Source organism: Periophthalmus magnuspinnatus, chromosome 14 (assembly GCF_009829125.3).
Source record: "Periophthalmus magnuspinnatus isolate fPerMag1 chromosome 14, fPerMag1.2.pri, whole genome shotgun sequence".
NCBI classification, from domain to species: Eukaryota; Metazoa; Chordata; class Actinopteri; order Gobiiformes; family Gobiidae; genus Periophthalmus; species Periophthalmus magnuspinnatus.
The window spans coordinates 25,311,689-25,333,396 of NC_047139.1; the positions used below are offsets into that span (position 1 = coordinate 25,311,689).

General features: G+C 40.1%; 1 protein-coding gene across 2 annotated transcripts in view; it reads left to right on the plus strand.

Moving 5' to 3' along the window:
* Positions 1-317: 317 nt before the first annotated feature.
* Positions 318-21,708, plus strand: part of gabrb4 (gamma-aminobutyric acid type A receptor subunit beta4) — a 45,513-nt gene continuing 24,122 nt past the window's right edge. The window contains exons 1-2 of one of the 2 annotated variants that reach the window (XM_033978948.2): positions 318-1,224; positions 3,139-3,230. In XM_033978948.2, coding sequence (XP_033834839.1) covers positions 1,145-1,224; positions 3,139-3,230 — 172 coding nt within the window. In that variant the 5' untranslated portion in view covers positions 318-1,144. The remainder of the gene's footprint in view (positions 1,225-3,138; positions 3,231-21,708) is intronic. The other variant, XM_033978950.2, reaches the window with a different exon arrangement.

The following is a 21,708-nucleotide window of genomic DNA, read 5'->3' on the forward strand; positions in this document are numbered from 1 at the left end:
CGTGGGTGCGTGCCAATGTGCGAGTCAGAAATATGGAGAAGTAGAGGAAATACTTTAACACCCAGAGCGCACAGAGACGGCACCCTAAAGGGACAGAGGGATACTGTTGTGCCAAGAACATGCAGTGGCAGAGGAATTCACCTTTAGTGCCCCCCTGCACGCTCCAGGACAGCGGCAGAGTCCAAACCCTCTGTGTGTAGTGTAGACCCCACAGACAAAAGACTGAGATTTGCTGCTCGCGTGCGCGCGGACTGTTGAATGTGTCATTTGTTTGGAGCTGCGAGCGGAGCACATTGACGCGCGTCCATTTAGCGTCTGACAGCGAAGCAAGTGGACTTCACAGAGGTCTGCATGTTTGGGTTTGGTAAGCTGACGCTCTCATACACGGGCAGCCGTGTCGGGGCTCATCCATACCCTATTTCTCGGCAACTAATTTTTTTTCAACAGAGGAGTGATATAGCCTGCTCTGACGTCTGCATCAGATATTACCCAGTGCTTTTTCAATGTGCATTTTCCCCTCAGTGACTTTGCGCTGATCTACATCATCATCGGCAGCAGCAGCAGCATCAGCGGGGGCAAAGGGAATTAAGATTTGTTTTGTTGTGTTTTAGAAGAAGCCCACCGCTCCCTCTGCGTCCGGCAGCGTCCCCAGCTCTCACCGATATCTTTGAAGAGCATCACGTTGTGGAGTAGTCTGGCGCCCTATCCTCGCTGGAACCATGCCTCTTTTGCAGATTAGGACTGGGAAACTGTATCCACCGATTTGATCATCGCTGCCCGCTGCTGCTGCTCAGTCATTCATGCCAGTGTTTGTGTTTTTCAGGAGAGCACTTGTCATCACTTTTAAAAGTATTGTGTGCGCGTTTTTTCAGCAAGATGTCTGATCTTCTGGTGTTGATCGAGGGGCTATGTGACTTGCACGGATTTCCATAGCTAAGGAAAAACAGCGGGGGCCAATTACCACGTTTGTTTGCAAAAGAGCCACAATTTCCCCAAGACACTGCATGCGTAGATGTAGGCTAGTCTACTGGACATTCTTTAGAGGCAATTATTTTTGATTGCCACTTTTATTTTGTGTGTTTTTGGGAGGACCACTGGACTGGTTGGATTATATGAACTATATCTAGCATACGGATTTGTGGAGATGTTGGGTCGTCAAGAAGATAAATTATGTGGAATCTTCTCTGCTCTGGCGGCTTTGTCCTTCGTATGCTTTATTCAAAGGTAAGAAAAAGACGCGAAACCTTTCACACCAATAAACCTGATTAGCGTTCAATGAAAGGCTCAGATGTGGCAAATCGCATTAAGGCACTACCAGGCCTACTTATTAGGAGCAATGTGGATGTATATGCGCTCTATTAGACTGTTGTGGCTGACGTGTGCGTAAAAGTCAACGCGCGCGTGCACAACATATGAAAGCTATTGAAAATGTAACCTATCCTCATATTAAAAACGTCTCCATGGTTACTGAATACGGAGACACTTTAATTATCAGCCTAATATAATACACTGGTGAGTAGGCGATGGTTCCGTGATAGGATTTATTCAATCAACCCAGGATCGTTGTCACTTATGAGCCTACACTTGCACAGCTTATGCCATTCACACACTGTTATAATACTCGACAGCAGGTCATCCTCACTCATATAGCTTGATTCATTGTCTAAAATGTGAATAAAACTACATGATTTTGTCTACTGGCCCTGGCCCCTGCAATACAACCTTTTATTGTTGTTGGTTTACCCACATAGTCATAGTCACATAGTGGTCTTCTTCCTCGCCTGCAGTAACCAGGTGTTCAGTGATTCATGCCTCACTTATTTTCAGTGAAATTACAAATGAGTGGGTGGGGTGTCACTCATATTCACAAATGATGCTCCCTAATATATGTAGGCTGTATTCCCTTCAGCATCAGGTGTCTCAAGGCAGGATTTAGCCATCTTGACAAACAACTGCACGTTACATATGAGTTAATTGAACAGTGTTTTCCCCCCACCACACTGACTGACTGGGCCCGGGGCTAACCGTGCCATCCGCCAGGGGAGCAATTTAAACCCACTCCCCCAGTACTACCCTTCATAACCCCAACCCGGAAATCTCACATCTCCAGGCAGCCTCTGAAGAGCTGTGGGTCAAGAAGCAAATGTTATAGGTGTCAGAGCGGCCCAGACTATGCATTTCTCATGGGCACTGTCTGTCTATGGCCTGCGTAAAGAGAGCGGGGGTTCGTGGAGAGGGGATGGTCGTGTAAGCTCATTGAAATGCTACCCCATGCATTCACAGGGATGGACTCCTACCTCATAGGTGAACTAACAACAGTGGCATTTGAAACGTCACAGAGTATGGAGAAGGGGACGCTGATAAGATGCTTTGCAGATGACGCTCCTCCAGCTTATTATATGGGCATAGGTGAGGGAGAGGTATTTTAAACATATAATGAGGAAGACATTCTGAAATAGTGAATAAAGAGCATCATTTAGAAATTCATAAATGCACATAACCATTACAGAAAGCATTTGAATGTTGTTTAAAATGTAAATACATGTTAAAATTAAACAGTAAGGTGTTTCCATGTACTTTTATTTGATTCACAATTTGAATATGATTGCATGGATCAGGGAAGTTTTGCATCCAATATCGTGAATAACAATCTGTAACATAACCCCAACTTTTGACAACTGCAAATAATTAGTTTGATCTAAATTGTAGCCTATTTTCAAACTATAAAACAATCACATAACAAAAACACAAAATACATTTAACATTTCTTCACAAAATAGGTATGGTGCTATGAAGTAGATGTCCCCTGGGCCTGTGTAAGTTTAACTTTACATTGAGACAAAGTGATGTTTACTTTCAAGCGTCGGATGAATCGATGCCCTGATGGAGACATTTATTATGCTGAGTCCATTCTTCTTTGGTCAAAGCCTCATTATGTTGACGCAACTGCTTCCTCTTCAAAGGTAGCGTTCATGTCATTAATGTGGAGAACAGAGAGTACATGCTGTAATTTCCTGGCTTTCTTCTTGCAAGAGGAGTTGTTCTTTAAAGGAAAAATAAAGCCGCATTTAAATGACTGAATTTTACAGAAAAAAAATAAAAATAATAATCTGAACATTTTGTGGTCTGTGCCCTCAGCTCCTCTGGAAGCACAGGAATGTCTGTGGCCAAGACCACTGTGGACAAGTTGCTGAAGGGATATGACATCCGATTAAGACCTGATTTTGGAGGTACGTTTAAACACTCAAACTGTTGGTTAACATTTGAAAACCTTTTCTTTACAGCTCTGTCGACAAGATATAAGATATTAATACGACAATGTTATTATTTGGAATTTATCTGGCACTTTGGTTGGAGGGGCAGGCACACGGAAAAGCAAAACTGAAAGGAATATACAAGACCTGTGAGAAAATACACATCAGAAGGATTTTACCATTTGGTTTTTACAGTCTATAAGATGCTGTTAGCTCTTACCAGTGCGTTACCAGTGATTTTTGTTTTGAAGAATTTTACGTTGGTGTTTGGAGGGTGTCATTGTTTCAACTCCATCCCAGCTTGACCTAATCTACTAACTAATTATATACATGCACATAAACAAAATAAAAACAATATATTTTAAATGCATTCAAATTAGATTAAAACATTTTTTTTTAAAGAAAGTATTGATATTTTTGCATGAGAATCTGTGTGTCTAGATATATCAATAATTTGCAATCAATCCACCCATCATTAGCCCCTCCTACCAGCTACTTGGATATCGTTATTTTGTTGGAATTGTTGGGAGTGTGAGTGTCTTTTAGGCCTATTGCTTCTCCTAAAACTGCACATATAGATGTTAGCCTACTCTATTGCAATCTATATTTAATGTTTATCAAATAGAATGCTCGTGTCTCAGCCCAGATATAGAAATGCTAGGTCAATATTAACATTTGTAGCAGGGACTGTGGAAAGCCACTCACAGCTGACGTCACAACTCCTCATCTCTGACTGTGAGCTTATGATCCTAATTTAAACACAACACACTAAACAAGACTCTTCTGCCCAGTATTATTGTCCCCATTAATCTTTTATTCTCAAAAAAATGTTGTTTAGAATAGCTAATGGCTGATTACAGTTGGTGCCACAAGAGATAAAACAAGGGCTGCTGTTTTTTTTGTTTTTGTTTTTTTTTCCCTCTAGCTTGGGCCATGTTAACAGAGTGTGTTGTTAATTTAATGAGAGCAAGGAACACAATAGACTGTCTGATGCCACTTCATGTAAATTCACACTAGACCTACAAACCAAAGCAAACATGTTCAAAGACAACTCACTGGGGGGATATCAACCCACGCTAACTGGCAACCCTGCTTTTATTGTTTTTATTTATGGTAAAGAGGCCATTTTATTCCTCTAATTAAATACACAGGAACCCAGATAGGAGCTTTACAACATCACTATTGTCTTGTGGAAACAGATTGCGACCCATCAGTGCAGAGACTACAGGCTACAAACACTTGATGGAGATGAGAGGAAGCAGGGAGAAACATATAGCAGGTGCACTCCTCATATAACCTTCGTCTGGTTCGGTGCTCTGCCAAAAACAGATGCTCTGATGAAGGCTTATGTGCCAGAACGTGTCAGAGTGACGTTAGCGGTTGTAAAAATATGTTTTAGTTGAGGTTACGTCTTGTTCTATTCTTTGGAGTGCTGCCATTTTTTCATGAGGTTTTAGTGGAAGGCGCGAAGGCGAGGAGAGAGCAGACTGTTACTTTTGCTTTGGCTGTTCTCAAAGACATTTGCTGGAGTGATAGGACAAAACTGTATCTCAGAAGGCAAGGGATAGGTTGTCCTTTTTAAAAATTTGACCCTGTTTGTATAGAGATATCATAATAACTTTTGAAATGTTTCAAATAGTCCTTGTGTCTTTCAATTTTAAGACCATTTGAATATATTCAACTCAATATATTGAATATATTCAAATGTCCCTACATCAACTATCATCATTTTCACAGCTAATACCATGAAAATGCAAGCTTGAGCGGTGACTTTGCTCCATGTGCATCCTGTATAACTTTCAAAATGTTCCCTCTCCGCCTCAGCCTGAGGCCAGGGAGCTGTGGTTCATCACATCGTGATGTCTCCAACATCAGTCAGCTGCTTCTGTCCTGACACAAGTGCTGACCACCTTCAGCTCTCCACTTTGGACAAACCCACTTTCATTTGGCCTCTGCTGAACAGTCACTGTGTCTCTCAGCTTTGCCAACACCCAAACTAGTGCATGGAGCAGATCAGCGCTGAAGGGAACAAGTGAAATTTTAATGCTTACCCTTATGTAGACTACAGAGCTAGTGAAACCCATACCGCTAACAATGAATATTACACTAAACAAATATCCATGCTATATTTGCTCTGCGTATCCTACTCTATGTTAATTTACAGTATAAGCACAGTTAAACAACACTGCTATGTACCTAGCGTGGGCCTAATATAAGTTTTGACTGGATTAAGTAAAGGTTACGACATTCTGTTCATGCATATTCAATTTAACATGAAATGTATGTTGTACATATGACTAGACCATATGCCTGGATGTGAGGTACTCCATATGGTCCTGACTAATCAAATCATCCACAGCTCTTCATGGACGTTTGGGAATTTAAATTCACTGCCTTATACAAAATTCAAGCAGGACTTTGTTGTTCAAAAATCTTTTGGACAAGTATCATGTTATGTTAAATGCTCTTCATGTGAAAGTGCGCGTTATGAATGCAAACAAAAGGGTTTGTGAACCAGATGTATTTATTCTAACAGATGATTTGTATAGACTCTAAGTGCTTTACAGCGCATTAATCCTTCCTTCCCATCCCTTTGAGGTTAGAGCTACACCTGTAGCTACAGCTGCCCTGGGGCTGATTGATGGAAATGCTGCTGCTGATGTGCACCAACTACTGACCACAACCAATCACACACAATATTCCTACAAAGACAAATTTGTTGACAAACATGTCTGCCTGGGCGGAGCTCAGTCCATTACAATAAATGGAGATTGTTTTGTTAGAACAACAAAGTTTAAATCTTTTAAGAGTCAAATGTTAAAAGTGTGTTTTTATAGAACTCAGCATCAACCATAATACAACATACCTGAACCATCCAGCCAACTGTACATCTTAATATTATATACATCCTATCTCCTGTCTCACTGTGTAAGTTCAGTTCTGCAGACCATAGTACTTGAAAATAGTCTCTATTTTCTTCCTCCTGTCGTCTGTACTCCAAAAGTGTACAGGGTTTATTGGGCCGTCCTTCTGCGCAGCTCCCCTCTCATCTGTTCAGCCTTGCATGGATGCACTCAGATTCCTCTGAACATGCAGCGTTTGAGAAAGCTCGGGACTATGCATATCTCACATCTGCATGATTACTTTCTCGCTCACTTGTTTTCCTCGGCTATAAAACCACTATTACAAACTGCGCCCATCACTGTCTTGAATGCACATGGCAGCTTCTTTTGCGTCTACACAGCACAAATACATGCACTGAGCGTAACAGACATTAACTAGAATCTACTGCACTGTGCAAGCGGAGTTTTGCATTTTTATTTAAGGTCAGTAAAGGGTCAAGAACAGAATAGTTGTTTGTGGTACCATTTTCCTTTATAAAGCAAAGAACCTTACTTCAATGATAGCTTTATTTCCAGTATTGTGGGTTTAAGATACACTATGGAACTTTTCTAGTGGAGGGTCTATCACCTGAAGGGTCTGGTTTGTCTTCGTGGAGGTGTTATTTCTTTGTCTACATTCGAGTAAACTTATCTAGCTTTATGGACGCAAGCAGCTGACGCCAAGTTAAGTGTCAAGTCTGGGGAGAGGGAACCCGCTCAAAGACTATAAGATTTTGTTTTTAGGAATAAACACATATGTAATTGAATAAATACAAGATAGATACATTTATTGTGGAAGATGGAGACAAGCATTTACCCCAGTACTACCATCTTAAAGTTGGATCCCACACCTTGTTATTGAATTATTATTACTAGGTATGTAGTTTCTTGTTGCTTTTTCGTCTTGATTATGATGATTTTCGTGTTCATAGTCTTAAAGAGGGTGTATTACGTAACTTTTTGGAGCTTTCTATCATGTTGTAATGTTGTTCCCTCATCAAAAACATGAAGAGGTTTTATATGTCAACCATGCATGTTTTAGTAATTTAGTGATCTCTCTAGGACCCTATTCAAACCCTATCCAAAGCTCAGCCCATAAGTCTATGTCACCTATGATCCCACGCGACAATTTCCCATAAATGTACAAAAGCATGAGGCAAAACAATACACTACAACTTCACAAACCTGATGTGATGTGCAGTAGTTTCATTAGCGGAATGCAAATCGATTGTAATGTAATAGTGCTCTGGAGGGGGACTGACTTAGCACGTAGAGAAAAGGGAAGAGACTTGGTGCTTCTAAAATGAAACTGAAACTTTTCAATACGTTGGCAATATAGCAGCTGTTATGTGTTAGCCGTTAATACCCCATGTAAGTTTATATACGAGTCATTTCTCCAACATTCTTTCCACCATTTCATAGTTGTATTATTTAACTATTGCTTCCAGGTAGGTCTTAAAAGGGGGTGGCTTTACTCTCACCAATGCTATCATCATTATTGATCTGTGCATTTAAACAGGAATCGTGTGGATTTATGACTTGTATGCTCACATGCACTCTACTTCTGGCCACGCTGAATCCAACCAAGAAGCATTAACATAAAGAAAAGATTACACGTTTTACAAGAAATATTGTAAAATGTATAGCAATGTCCGGATGCGAACTACAAATGAAATCACTTTTATGGGTGCGACCTCAATCCCACATTTGCCCTTCATGAGAACATATTTCAAATCTTATACTGTCATCGTCATGGGAACAACTTTTACGATCACAGCCTCCAAATCGAACGCACATGAAGGTTACCAATCTCTATATGCCACTATCTGATGTTTTTAAAGGAAGGTTTGACGCTCGGTCATGGTTGTGGCATGATATAACATACATTCAAAGACTAGGCTTCATTGTGAGCCGCATGCAGTGACATTAAATGCACCCAGACTAAATATAGATGACCAATGTCCGGGGGGTATTCTGATGCCAGCACTTTTCTAATGGTGACTTTGGGATGAGCTTGTAGTAGTCATAGACGGATTTATTCTTAATGTCAAGCCACACAAACAACTGACAATACCCAAACATAGCACGGCTTACGTCATAATTCTGCTGTCAAGATCAATTTTGTGTTGCTGAAAAATTAAAAACAGGCTGCCATCTTTCCACGGTAGTTTTAGAATTTAATTTCTTAACCTGATTGTGCTCTAATTTTATGACTACATAGAGTAAGATTCTGTGTACCCCCTAACTATAGGCACATAAAATCAGTTTACTTTTTTAATTACAATTATTACTATTATATTGTCTTGTTGATGTAATGATATTGATGTCCAAAGACACCAAGACATTTTAAGCACTTACAATTTACTACAAACAAACTTTAACTTTTTTAAACAACTGAAATTTATTTAGTGTAGTGGTCCCTTGTTTATGGCGGAGGTTATATTCTAAAAATAATCCGCAATAGGCGAAATCCGTGAAGTAGTCAGCTTTATTTTTTACAATTATTCTATATGTTTTGCAGCTGTAATCCCCCTCACCACACACTTTATACACTTTTCTCACACAGGCATTAACATTTTCTCACATTTCTCTCTTTAAACACTACGTTTAAACACTCTCAAAGTTCAAACCTTCGCCTCTCCGTGCAGAGAAACACTTTTAAGTCCAAAGCGTTTCTGAAATTCGTCGGTGCAGAACGTTTCATCGACATTGTGGGTTTTTTCAGGGAGAAAACTTGCAAATATACAACACACTGCGATCCAACGTTTATGTAAATTTGTCTGAACACATTCTGTACTCTACAGGAGACATGGCACAGAGGAGACTGATGGACAATGGTCTACAGTCCCTTAGCCAATCAGGACGCAGAACACATTCCACAAAACAGCGAGGCCGCGAAAGATGAACTGTGTTATAGTGAGGGACAACTGTCCTGCCTAGTAATTGGTTCCTGTACGCCTGGTTGGGAAACACTATTAGATGACCGTAAAAAGGAGAGGGCAATGATTCAGTGGTTGGTGATAAAAATCCCAGCTCCAAACATTGCATGATGCTGTTGTGTCCTTGGGCAAGACACTTCAACCACCTTCCCTATGTGTGAAGCTGTTCCATATGCTCTATTCCAGGGCTGTCCAAACTATGGCCCCGGGGCCAAATGTGGCCCTCAGACCAATTTTTGTTGGCCCTCATGCCTCTTCCTAAACTTGCCCAATTGATCAGGAAGTATTTTTTACTACAGACTGAAGAGATTCTACCTCTATAACCTGAATAACATCACATTGCATAGTGACACAGACCTAAAAATAATTTTCCAAGTCTTATTAACGGTACAATGTCTCTGTCAAACCTGTGTTAAATGCACTTTGACTCCTTGTATCGACACTGGTTTGTGGCCCACCGTTTCAAATATGTTTCAGTATTCGGCCCTCGGTGAAAAAAGTTTGGACACCCCTGCTCTATTCTATATAGATATACACAGTGTCTTGGCAGCCTCAGTGGATACATACCCATTAAAACTCCTGTATGAACGGGACTTATATTAACATAATAAGATTCAACAATTAATATATTAAATGCCATTCTGTTTAATTTGATAAAACATTTCATAATCCTAAATTGTCTAAACTGCAGTTCAGCACTTCGATGAGCATATTGTTATCGTACGCTTAAACAGCCTGGGCCAAAAAAGTGAAGATCTTGTCCAAATCTTACAGAAGCTGCTGTTCTAAGGGTAATTTATGAAGTGTTGTCTGCTGCTCTACATAGCACTGCACATTTTCCAAAGTCTACGGGGCTGCAGATCATAAGGTGTGTGGTAATGACTTTGGAGAGGTGGTAAGAGCAGTGTGTTTTAATGAATGTTCACCTCTGTAGGCAGCATGTCCTGTCCTACTGCCTCACACACACCGGGCCCTCTGAGAATAAAAGCCAATGAAAAGAGGTGAGTGTGCCCGGAGGTTCAGGGGACTCAGCCGCTTTTGTAACACTCATTTTTACCTGTAGACTAAATACATATGTTGAATCGTAGTACTGCATTGCAAAAGCCAATGTCTTGGGTTAATATTGAAACAAAACCCAGTGTTCAATTTACAATCACTGTCGCAGCACGAACAGGAAGAGAGTTTTAGATTTGCTGATTTAGATTTGGATGGTTATTTTAGTTAATAGCAGTTTTTTAAGAATGATTCAGGCTTGGTACGCACTTACTTAATACTGTAACTTCTAAGACTAACCCTTAATGAAGTAGTTTTTAAGCTTGAATCATTCGTAATAAACTATTTGTTCGTCATGATTTAAGTCTTTGTTCATTACGACACAATAGTTATTATAAAAGTGGTAGCATTAGTATTGTTAGAATGAATTATTTTTGTAACCCATGTCCAAGCCTGGCTAACAAGCACGACCCCCGATACTTGAGTAGAGCACAGCAGTTAGCAGCAGTTTGTGTCCATAATCTGCACACATGAGATCTCTTACAGTAACACCGCTGTTTCTGTGCCAATTAACTTGCCATCAAACTGTACAGTCAGCCACCACCTCCAGCCATATTTGCTTGTCTGTTCCTCATCTCACTTCCCATTGACCCCATGTGCGTTCCAGCTGCAGCCTGATCTGGTTTGTAATGGAAAAGCTGTAAATGTAGCCATGAAACCGCGCATCCACTTGACTCAAACCATTGGCTGGAATAGACACTTAATGAAATCAAGCACCATCACTTTATATTCCGCTCCTAATGCATTTTACTGTATGCAATGTACAAAATGTTGAGTGCTATGCAGACAGACAGCTCTACCTCCTCGCGTGATAATTTGACCCTGGGAACAGGACTGGTGATGGATGTGGGCAGCACATCAGTGGCTACCTGCATCCTGGCAGCTGCAGCCATTACATGATGTATAGAGGCAGTTCTTTCAAGGCCACCGGACACTTTAGCAATACAGGGGACAATCTCTTAGTCTGCTGCTGCCACATGTCGACCAGTGCTCTGCTTTGCATACAGGCCCGGAGCACGCAGCATCGTAATTCAGTCTCACAGTAATGCCTATTCAGCGCAAAACAGCGGTGTGTTGTCAGAATGGCAGGATGGATACGGGGGCATGTACAAGTGATATCTATCCTGATGAAGAGAGAGCACTGGGTGATTTATTACACAGGAAACACAGGGAAAATGCTCGAGCTGGGCGTTTTTCCCTTTTCCCTTCACTTAGATTTTCTATTTGAATTAAATGAGGTGTGTATGTGCAGTGGAGGGGGCAAGGGTGCTGTGAGATAGGGGAAGGGACATACTTCATCTTCCCATTCAAAGTGTTGTTTTCAGCAACTTTGAAATGAAGGAGAAAAATGCTGATAGAATTGCACCAGAATGTATCGCGGTGGACTGCAAAGTACAAAAAGCCTGGTCAGTAGTGAGGCTTCCTGCACACGGGGCGGTTTTACCTCTCTTCTCCTAAGGTCTCCACTAAGGCACTTCGCACCTGAGCTGATTGATGGGAGCCGCGCCCTTGACGGCCAGGATAGGCGGGCCAAGGGCAACTACCCAATTGTTTCACATAGATAAACAAGGAAGAAAGTATGTCATTTACAGCATCTGGAAATAGTTCCTGTCAGCCCCACTACCAGGAAGCACACTTAAAAGCCCATCTCATTACTGAACTGCAACAGTCGCTGTAGAAAGAGGGATTCCACATAAAACTGTGCAGAACGCAGACAAGGAAACATGTACAAGTCCACGGGAGAGATAAACACAGTGAATAATCAGAGACGAAAACATCCAGCCAAACGGAATCATCTGATCAGGCGCTGCACTTATTACAGATCATATAGTTTTGATTCTAGGTGGAGTATTTGAGTTCTGTCAGTGATTTGGTTTTCCTGAACACATCCTCTGCACTAGGCTCAAACATACAAATACATTAGGTTCAGTAAAGGCATGTATACAGTTGTTTCAGTCACTATAGATAGAGAAATAGAGAAAATATTCTGTTTGTTTGATTCCTTTACATTTGTCTCATAACATATTCAAACACAGACATGCCCATACTACAGCGCAGGAGCCAAATGCGGCCCTCAGACAAATTTTTCTTGGCCCTCAGGCTTCCAGTTGAATTGACGTATTATCTTAAGCCAGAGGTGCCCAAACTCTTTTCAATGAGGGCCATATCTTGAAAAATATTTGACACGGAGGGCCACAAACCAGTTGCCAGTGCAGTGGATAAGGTGGCTGCATTTAACATACTTTACATAAGGCTTGACATATTAATATTAGGTTTGTATGACAATGCAGTGTGATGTTATTTAGGTTATATTGTTAGGATTACTCAAATTTGCAGTAAAAAAGTACTGATTATGTTCAATTGGCCCAGTTCAACTGAGGGCCGCATTTGGCCCCCGGGCCATAGTTTGGACACCCCTGCCTTAAGCAGTACTTTTTACTGCAAGTTTCTGAAAATCTACCTCGATAAAGCAAATATAAAATATTTAGAGTGTCCTAGGATCTAAGCATGAATAACAATCTGATGGCTCATTCTAACCTAATGCACATTTTTGAATTATTCACTGCATTGATCGTCTATGGCCCTCGATAGGCCCTCCATTGGGTTTGTGTTTTGACATGGGACCCTTGATGAAAAAAGTTTGGACACCCCTGTTCTAACACAGACACATATAATGAATTTTGTACAAACTATACTGCAAATCCTATGACCCAATTCTAGCTAAACTGCATATTAGATAAAGTATCATAACCAATTATGTAATTACCAGTAATGACATTGAATAAAATTGTTGACAAAACTGTTGTTCCACTTTTTCTCATGTAGCCCCAATTTATAAAGCAGTAGGCAACTAATTCTTATTGAGCTGATGTCAAAGAAAAAATACAAACCTAAAATATCTAGTCTTAGATGAACATGCTCGCCAAGGTGAATGGGCAAACCAGAGAGTTGAGACTGTTTATGGACATACAGAAATTGCAATTTGAATAACTTGTTAAAGGGAGAACATTTACAACCACAGCCATATCGTGTCAACAGCCTTCATAAAACACACACATTCATTTAATTGCACAGTGTTGAATTTATGATTTATTGTTGGTTTGCATTAGAGGCAGAGGAAGTAGCCCCACTCAGCGATGTGGTCACAACTGGAGAATTTCTAGCTGTACAAATCAAATTAGTGGCAGCGGTTTCTCCTGCAGAAAATACAATTGCTACAGTGGTCTTTGAATGCAACACAACAATACTAAATTCAATATAATATCCATGGTTTTATATATAAAAAATAAATAAATAAAAATGTACAAGTAAGTTACATAGTGCACCTTTAACCTTACATCGTGCATATTTGAAATAGGCTATGGTATTCTCAAAGTATAACTGATCCAGACTAAATGATCGCTAGCATTTATTCATCAGAAGAGTCCTCGTATAAATCATTGCTTATCATACAGTGCTTTATGTGTAAATATATTCTAAGAAGTCTTGGATTTCACATGCCATCACCCCCTCCACCAAATACACACAAACTCACTGATGATAAATAGATGGGGAAAATAATGACATTGATTAAAGCGGTGAACGTGTGACATGCTAAATTAATTACGCCTGGAAGTAAATAAATTATACATCGAACCATACAGGACTGTATAAATGAATTATACACTGCTTTAGCAAATAACTTTCCTAATGGGCTCTCGCAATGGAGTATAATTTGTCCCATGCAGAAGGCAACCAAGCATGCATTGTTCTTATTCCATTTTTTATGATAAAACCCCAAATGTAAATCTCTGAATTGGCCCCTATGCCTTATAATAATGTTCCCTGTGCCACTGTGATACATGTGAGGGGATATCCACAGGTAACACAGCTGTGCGCTTCATAACTCACTGACAAGATATGTGTATGCAAGTGTGGAAGCATTGTTCACGTGCAGACTTTTAGCTTTGCCTTCCATATATCAGCTGCAGACTTTGTGACAGGATAGGACACTAAGAAGAGGCCACCTTTACTTATCCTCTGTCTGGGTGACTGTGGGTGATGGACTGCCTCTGCTCCCCTGTTTTACATCATCATTCTCTCCGGTTCCCTCCACGCAACGCTTCCTAATGATTCTCCCTTATTCAAAAGAAATTACAGATGTTAGCGCGTTGTCTTCGGTCGGCACAGCGGAGAGGCTTGTGCATGCTTATGGCTGTTAAGAGCTGCGGACTCACGGCTGCGTTGTTGTGCTGTGATGATGAAGAATGATGTCATTACAGGAGAGGCCACTGTAGCATGAATGTTGTCAACGTATACAGTCAACACAAATAAGACTCTCGCAGAAGTACACACAGGGGTGACGGGGAGCGTGGGCCGTCGTGCCATGGGAATCATATTATGCCTTTAGCACCATCTAGATTTAATTGAGTTGCTTTGTACACACATTATTGTATCTAAAATATATGGCAGAGTATTGTTATCTTTTGTGTTTGGAGACTTTATTGTTGCCGTAGGGATACAAGGCCTCTGCAACTGACCCATGATGGTAGGTGGAAGATTTTTGTCCCATGCATCTCGCAGATCACAGCAAAAACAAGAACTTAAAAACATAAAAAAATATATATGTATAATTATACTCGTACTTGCTATATGGCCAAGTATTTTTTCTGTATTAGGTTTAGGAGATGATGATTTGTACCCATATTTTTCTATCAATGTGTTGCTCATAAAATATTTTGTACAATATTGGATTTTTTCATTACCACTAATTTATTAATTATTGATTGTAAAATGAAGTTATCACCTGGTGTACACTGACTGCAAGTGCGGTGCAGATCGGGACTTGCACAGGTCCCGCAAGATTGAGAAAGTCATTAAAATCAACGCGCCCGGCCACACTGACTTCGACTGAGTGCGAGTGCAGGTCCAGGTGAGTTGCAGAAAGAATCTGCAAGAAGTGTTTCTTTTTTCCTGGATACCGCAGTGATCTGGTGGTTTTTAGGTCATTAAGTGCGTGTTGTTGCATGAACCCACGTGGAACAGGTCAAATAGTTATTGCAGTTATCGTAGTTGGTGTAGCAGGCAATCTGCCATTACCCCGCTCAAAGTACATACCAGACCCGCCTTGTAGTCAGTATAAATCCAGCGTTAGTCATTGAGGCTCGGCGCCCAGGGAGTCATATTATTGAGGTTTTGTTGAATTCTTCCCCAGGTTGTGATGAGCAAGAGATGGAGAGGTTGAGGTGGCTAGTGGTTATTCTGCTGGAGCGGACTGCTGGAACAACTTTGTATTATTGGAAGAGAGGAAGAGAGTAAACTGAAGTACAGTGGGTGAAAGAAACAAACACAGTCAGTTCAAATTGTGCAAGAGAAACAGATATTTTGGACCCATAAATGGACCAGTTGATGATTGAAATACTTTTATGAAAATGCAGGCAATTCCTTGAGTCATTTGTCTGTATGGTTTTCTTGTGGCTATTCCAGTGCTCTCCCAGTCTACGATCGACATCCAGGCTCGCTCAACTGGAAACTGCTAAGTGCATCTAGGTGTGAATGTGTTGGTTATCTGGTGGTGGCCCTTTGATTGACGGTGGCCTGTCGTGGGTGCACTCAGCCCCGGGGTCTATGGCTTCTTTAGATTCTCAACATACAGTAGCCTTGTGCATAAGGCCGGGCAATGTTAACAAAAATTAATATACAAATACATACATATATATATTCATTATCTCAACTATATTCAGATATTTTAAACACTGTATCTGTACTGTACTAAAAATGAGCCTGCAAATGTGTTGGTTGAGTCATGCACAAAACTTAAATGTGAATGAACCATAGAATTAACTTGGGAGTCATTATAATAGTTTCACATGTATTCTATATTCTAATTTTAATCAGAAAAACAACAATTATTGTCGCAATGATCCATTTTTCTATACCACCTCTAATGCTGTGTAGATGTAAAGATTTTGTTGCACAATTGTATATATAAAAACACCCCCCTCAGTCTCTTTATAGACAGATGATTCACGTTGGTATGGTTTCAGTGCTGATCTCAGAATCACTTAGCAGCAAAGGTCTGACGTAGCCGCACCTGAAGACTCAAACTGAACAATGTGTCCAACCAGTGAATGACAACATGTTTATGTAGCAGCTCTTATGTAGTCCAGTTGATGGTTTTCAAAGCCAGCTTTAGTCTTTGTCAGCACAGCCTTCTTTTATGTACTTCGCTATACAGTAGGTGCTCGGACCACGATTGGCACAAGGCAAATAATCAATAGAGCTGGCTGGATGCGATGATGAGGAGGAACGTGCCATAGCCTTCCTCACGCTGGTCTGTTTGTTGGTTTTTGTCGCCTCATGAGTGTGCTGTCCATTGAAAACAAAAGCAAACACAGACTTGCCTGGGTAAATCATCGTGCCCCTCTTGTAGCACTGAAGGGAGAATGCTGCTCAGTTACCATGGAGCCCACTGTTGCTAGGCAATGGGTTGATTATCAGAGTTTTTTATATAAAAGAGGCAGAGTGGTGTGTTCTTCAAATCAGACAAATTTGAGGGCATAACATAACATTTCCTTTTGGTTGTGTAACATGTGCCATTATAATGTATTTAAGGTGATACGGGAGGTATTGTTTAAGGTATCGTCACGTTTATCTGTTGATTGAGAATGGTATGAGAGCATTTAATGGTTCAGTATTTTTGTTAATAATGAATAAAAGCTATCTTCCATTCCATTACCAATAAAGGTAGATCCTTTTAGACAGAAATCTGAACCAAAATCAAGCACCTATATGGATTTGGTGGTTGAGTTGTTACCAGCTATAGACAATAAATGAAACTGTCACTCAATCAAACCTACTACATTATACAAATACAGATATATAGAAACCAGGAATGATCATTTTCCAGGCTGTGCCCTACATATGGGCCACAATTATTGGTGTAGACTCCATCCCTGTGAATATAAAGAATGGCTAAAATGTGCTTTTAGTCGACATATACAAAGTCATTTTGCTGCCCTATTGTGGTAGTTTGCGAACAATATTAGACCCAACACTAATCCATCTTGTTACAATTGATGCTATTTTTGTCAGGTCGGGCCACGACTGATGTTCTTTACCTGTCATTTTTAAGTGACATTCATGCTGAGTCATTGTCTACACGCCAAACCAATGACCCGCACCGCATCAAAACCCAAAGACGAGCAAATTGATGTTAGCAGGTTTTCACATCACCTTTTCTTTTGATTTGACCCCTTTCATTTCTGTTGATGATTCTCTCGCACAGCCATGCAACCACTCTCCCTTATGACTGCTGTATTGTGTGCAGCAGTCACATCTGTTTAGCATTGTAGCCTATGCTGGTAGCACTGTTAGCCTTAGCTCTGCGCTTGGACAGGCACGAGCTATGTATGGGATATGTCACATCCAACTAGCTTTATGTCGCTAACACCAAAGCACTCCATAGATTTAAATCCTTTCGTTTTTTACATGACCACACCCTGGCAGTGTACTCGCATTGTTGTGATCCAAAATGCCATTAGCAAAGGAAAAAAGAAACACATAAAATAGGGCAGCCTCACCACCCACGACATGGGTTTAGCTTGTCTGGCCCTGGGCAAGAGAAGACTGTCAGACTGGAAGCCCAATGTGGCGACACATTGTTGGAAGCCGAGAGGACAGCATACATAGATAATAAGCAAAAGAGAAGGGAACAGCCAGACCAAAATAAACAGGCAACTGTCAACAACAAGTGATACAAGATAGATCACATACTGATTTTTGAACCGACGACTGAACCATAGACATGTAGAAGTAGCGGGTAACAGCTAGTGCCACGTTCAAAGGCTGCTAATAATCCCTGGAGTCGTGATCCAGCCCAATCATCCATACACAGAGCCAATTTAGATGTGCTGAGGAAGATGTACTAATCATAAATGCTCTACCATAGGGGATCATCAAGCAGGCAGCGGCGTCCAGTAACCACGTAATGCTAATGTTGCAGCGTTTAGTTTCACACTGCAGGTATGTTAGCCTTATTAAGTGGGAATTAAAGATGAGGCAAATTAGGCCCAAGGCACCCAGATGAGTCCGCAAGTTTGGAATACACAAACAAGTGTGGCTCCCTCCAGACGGAATTAGGCTGCAAAAGATTTGCTACATTGTTGTTTTTTAGCCTTAAAATGTATTGGTCTAAAAATATATTCATGAACTTGACAATAAATTTGAGAAACCTTATTGAAGATAACAGCTTTAATGTGCTGGTTTTCTACCATAAAATTTCTCAACATGGCTCTGCACAAATATTTACGTGGCTCTACATATTTCAGCGAGTTTTCCACTGTAAAAAAAAAACAAAACAGGATTGAGTTTGTGATGCTTGGAACATTATCAACCATAAACAAGTACAACATCCAACTTTTTGAAGTTATTCAGGAGTGCAGATCCAACAATGAGAGGACAGCTGTTAAAAGATGAACTATAAAGGTCAGCCAACAGTGGCTAATGCTAACTTTCAGCTCTCCGTGGAGATAACAGCATAGAGCCCAGTGTATAATAATCGTAAGATGTTAGTGTTATTACCTATTAAAACATGTTTCAGAGGGCTGTACTTTCACCCCTTGGGTTAATCAGGAGCCAGAAATATGTTCACTTCATGTTTAGTACCCACTTGACACGGTTTGAACCAGCTAGTAGATGGTTCTAAGAAAGTCCCTGTTCCGAGTTGCTAGCCTGAATGGTGCATAATAATTAATATAGTAATAGTAAATAATGGTTGAAGTAAACCAAGTAGAGCCTGGCCACAGCCGCAGTATGGAGTGAAGTGTTGGCGCATTGGCTACAGGGTGAAGCTCCACTACGTCGCATTCGGGACCATAGATTTTTTTTTTTTTTTTTTGCGGTCAACATTTTATTAATTGTAATAGCTACAAGGTTAAGTTGGTTAGGGTTTGGGTTAGGGGTTGATAATCAAGTATGTGGAGCTGCACTGTCTCCATCTGCAGCTGACAGATCATTTGTGGCTTGTGGGGAGTAGCCATAATGTTCCAAATATTTACATTTAAAAAAACTCTATTTAATACCAAAGCTATAAATGTTTTCCCCTGAATGTGTATTTTTGATTTTCAGACAGTACTGGGGGTCCTTGTGCCCTCACCCTGTTACAGAATGGTATATACCGTATCATGTACAAAGTTATTGCTTCTCTCTCCATGATTTAAACGCATCCAGAAATTGCACTATATTTTACCCTCACACTGAACGTATTTGTAGTTTGTGGATGGGAAATGGCCACAGGGTTGCTAATTAAATGTCAACACACATTCAAATTTATGTTGCTCATCTTTTCATGAAATAAATGCACTTTGTATGTCCTTGCTTCCCCGTTTCCTGAGGATTTATTAATAATCACACAGTAATTACAAATGGATTTATTTATTGCCGTGTTCTGATGCATGTCTGTCATTAAATTGGTTAATGTATGTTTCTGAATATAGTGACATTCGTGGAGGATAATTGAATGAATCTTTAACTTACTGTACACATATCAACCATAACATTATGACCATCTGACCATCTAACCTAATGTGTCCTATTAGTACTACCGTTATTTAATACTTCATCTGTGAGAGTAGTATTTTATGTCCCCCCTAGGACTGTTTGCAATAAAATCTGTGCGGATAAAAGTTTATTCCCAAAAAGGTGACTGCAGCAAATGTTAAAAACACGATTATTCACTGAAAAATATGAAACAATTTGACATGTCACTGAAAAAAGTGCTTATTTAAAAAGTGGAAGGTTATTTTCGAAGAGTGTTTTTTCCACCAACTTGTGAAGTGCAAGTTCAGGTAGCAGATTTATTTTGAGAAAGCCGCAGTGACAAAGTGAGTGCCTCTGTTTCACTAAAGTGGGGTCAAAATATGCAGCAAAGGAGAGAGAGAGGAGAGGAGGGAGAGAGGAGGGGTCTGTTTTCAGCAAACCAATGTACTCTGACATCTCTGGGGAAAACTCGTAGTGGTTGCTTCGTGAAGTGCAATGGAAAATGGCCTGATTTTTTGGAGGAGATAGGTCAGGAAATATGACAGAGCTTCGGGCGTTTAGAGGTTTACTGTTATGGGAGGAGTAAGGGCAGAAAATGAGATTACAGTGTTTAAGAGCAGAGATGGGCTGTCTTATAGCTGTCAATATTTGAATGCTTTAAAGTGGATGTAATCTGTCACTTTGTTTGATACAAGTGTGACAGACGAGGCGATACACAAAAGAGTAAAAAATAAATCCAATCCACTTTATTTATATAGGACATTTCACAAACAAATGCAGTTTCCAAAGTGCTGCACAAATACATTATAAATAAAAACAACTGGTTAAGTAAATCAACAAAAAATAAATAAATGAATAAAAGACTTACAAAAAGAGGGAGAATACCTTCACTATGTCTTATGCTTTATGAGAACTGTACCATCTCAAAACAAAGTACTATTAAGTACTATTAAGTATATTTTTTTCTGGGTTAACACAAGCTTAGTAGGACTTTAGCATTTAAAATATTGTGTTTATTGATTTTCTTGTTTTATAGTCATAGTTTTTCCATGTTTTGGTTTGAAATTATGTTTATAATTTACATCCATTGCTTATTGTGCAGTGTTTTGGCTCAGCAATGGTTGTTTTAAAGGTGGAAATGTTGCATAGTATAGTTTAAACATCTATCTCCATGGAGACAAACAGGGGGCACCGACAGGCCAAGTTGCAGGTCAGATCTGTAAAGAAACTCTCTCAGATTTTTAGCAATAAAAAACTCTAGATAGATATGTTTAATGCCTACTGTGGAATGTTCCAGGCAAAACAACGGCATCTTCACAGAGACAACAGGGTGAAGGACACGTTTAAAGCCTCTAAATGTGCTATATAAACAAGTCTGATTTGCGCTAGTCTCCGTGTTATGTTCTCACTTGTCTCATCCGCAAGAAAAAAAACATACAATAGAAATCAAAGACACCCTTTGAACTGCATGTTACGTCCTGACATCTCTATAGTTAGTGAGGACAGACTGCAGATCAACGGCTTTGGTGTAAAAGTCATCTGGATGTATTTTTAACAACACAGTCATCAGAAAGTGTATAGACTTTTCATGTTCACTGTCAGTCTGAACTCTGGAGCTGTTTGGACAGATGTACTCTCACACTCATGACTCCTGAACTGTTTGTCACCAAAAAAACATCATCACGACCCAGACATCAAATATACTGTAGTCCTCATTCTCAAGCATCTCAAACGTATCAAAGCGTGACAAGAGAAGAAAGGCGGATGTACTCAAACCTTAAGGTCAAATATGTGCAAGTTCAACAAGAGATGGTATGCGTGTTTATTCTTTGTCACATAGGGTGTCAGCTGTCTAAAATAAAATTAGATTCTTCACTCTCTTTCACTTCAAAATCCCCAAAAATGCATCAGTATATTGGCTATTAACTGAGGGTACAGTCTAGATTACCATAAGGTTGGGCTACATTACAACATTTTTCATATTAAACTAACAAAAACAATGTTACAATGTTTCAATGTTACTTTTCTGAAAATAAACAGTACAGACTTTACATTGAACAC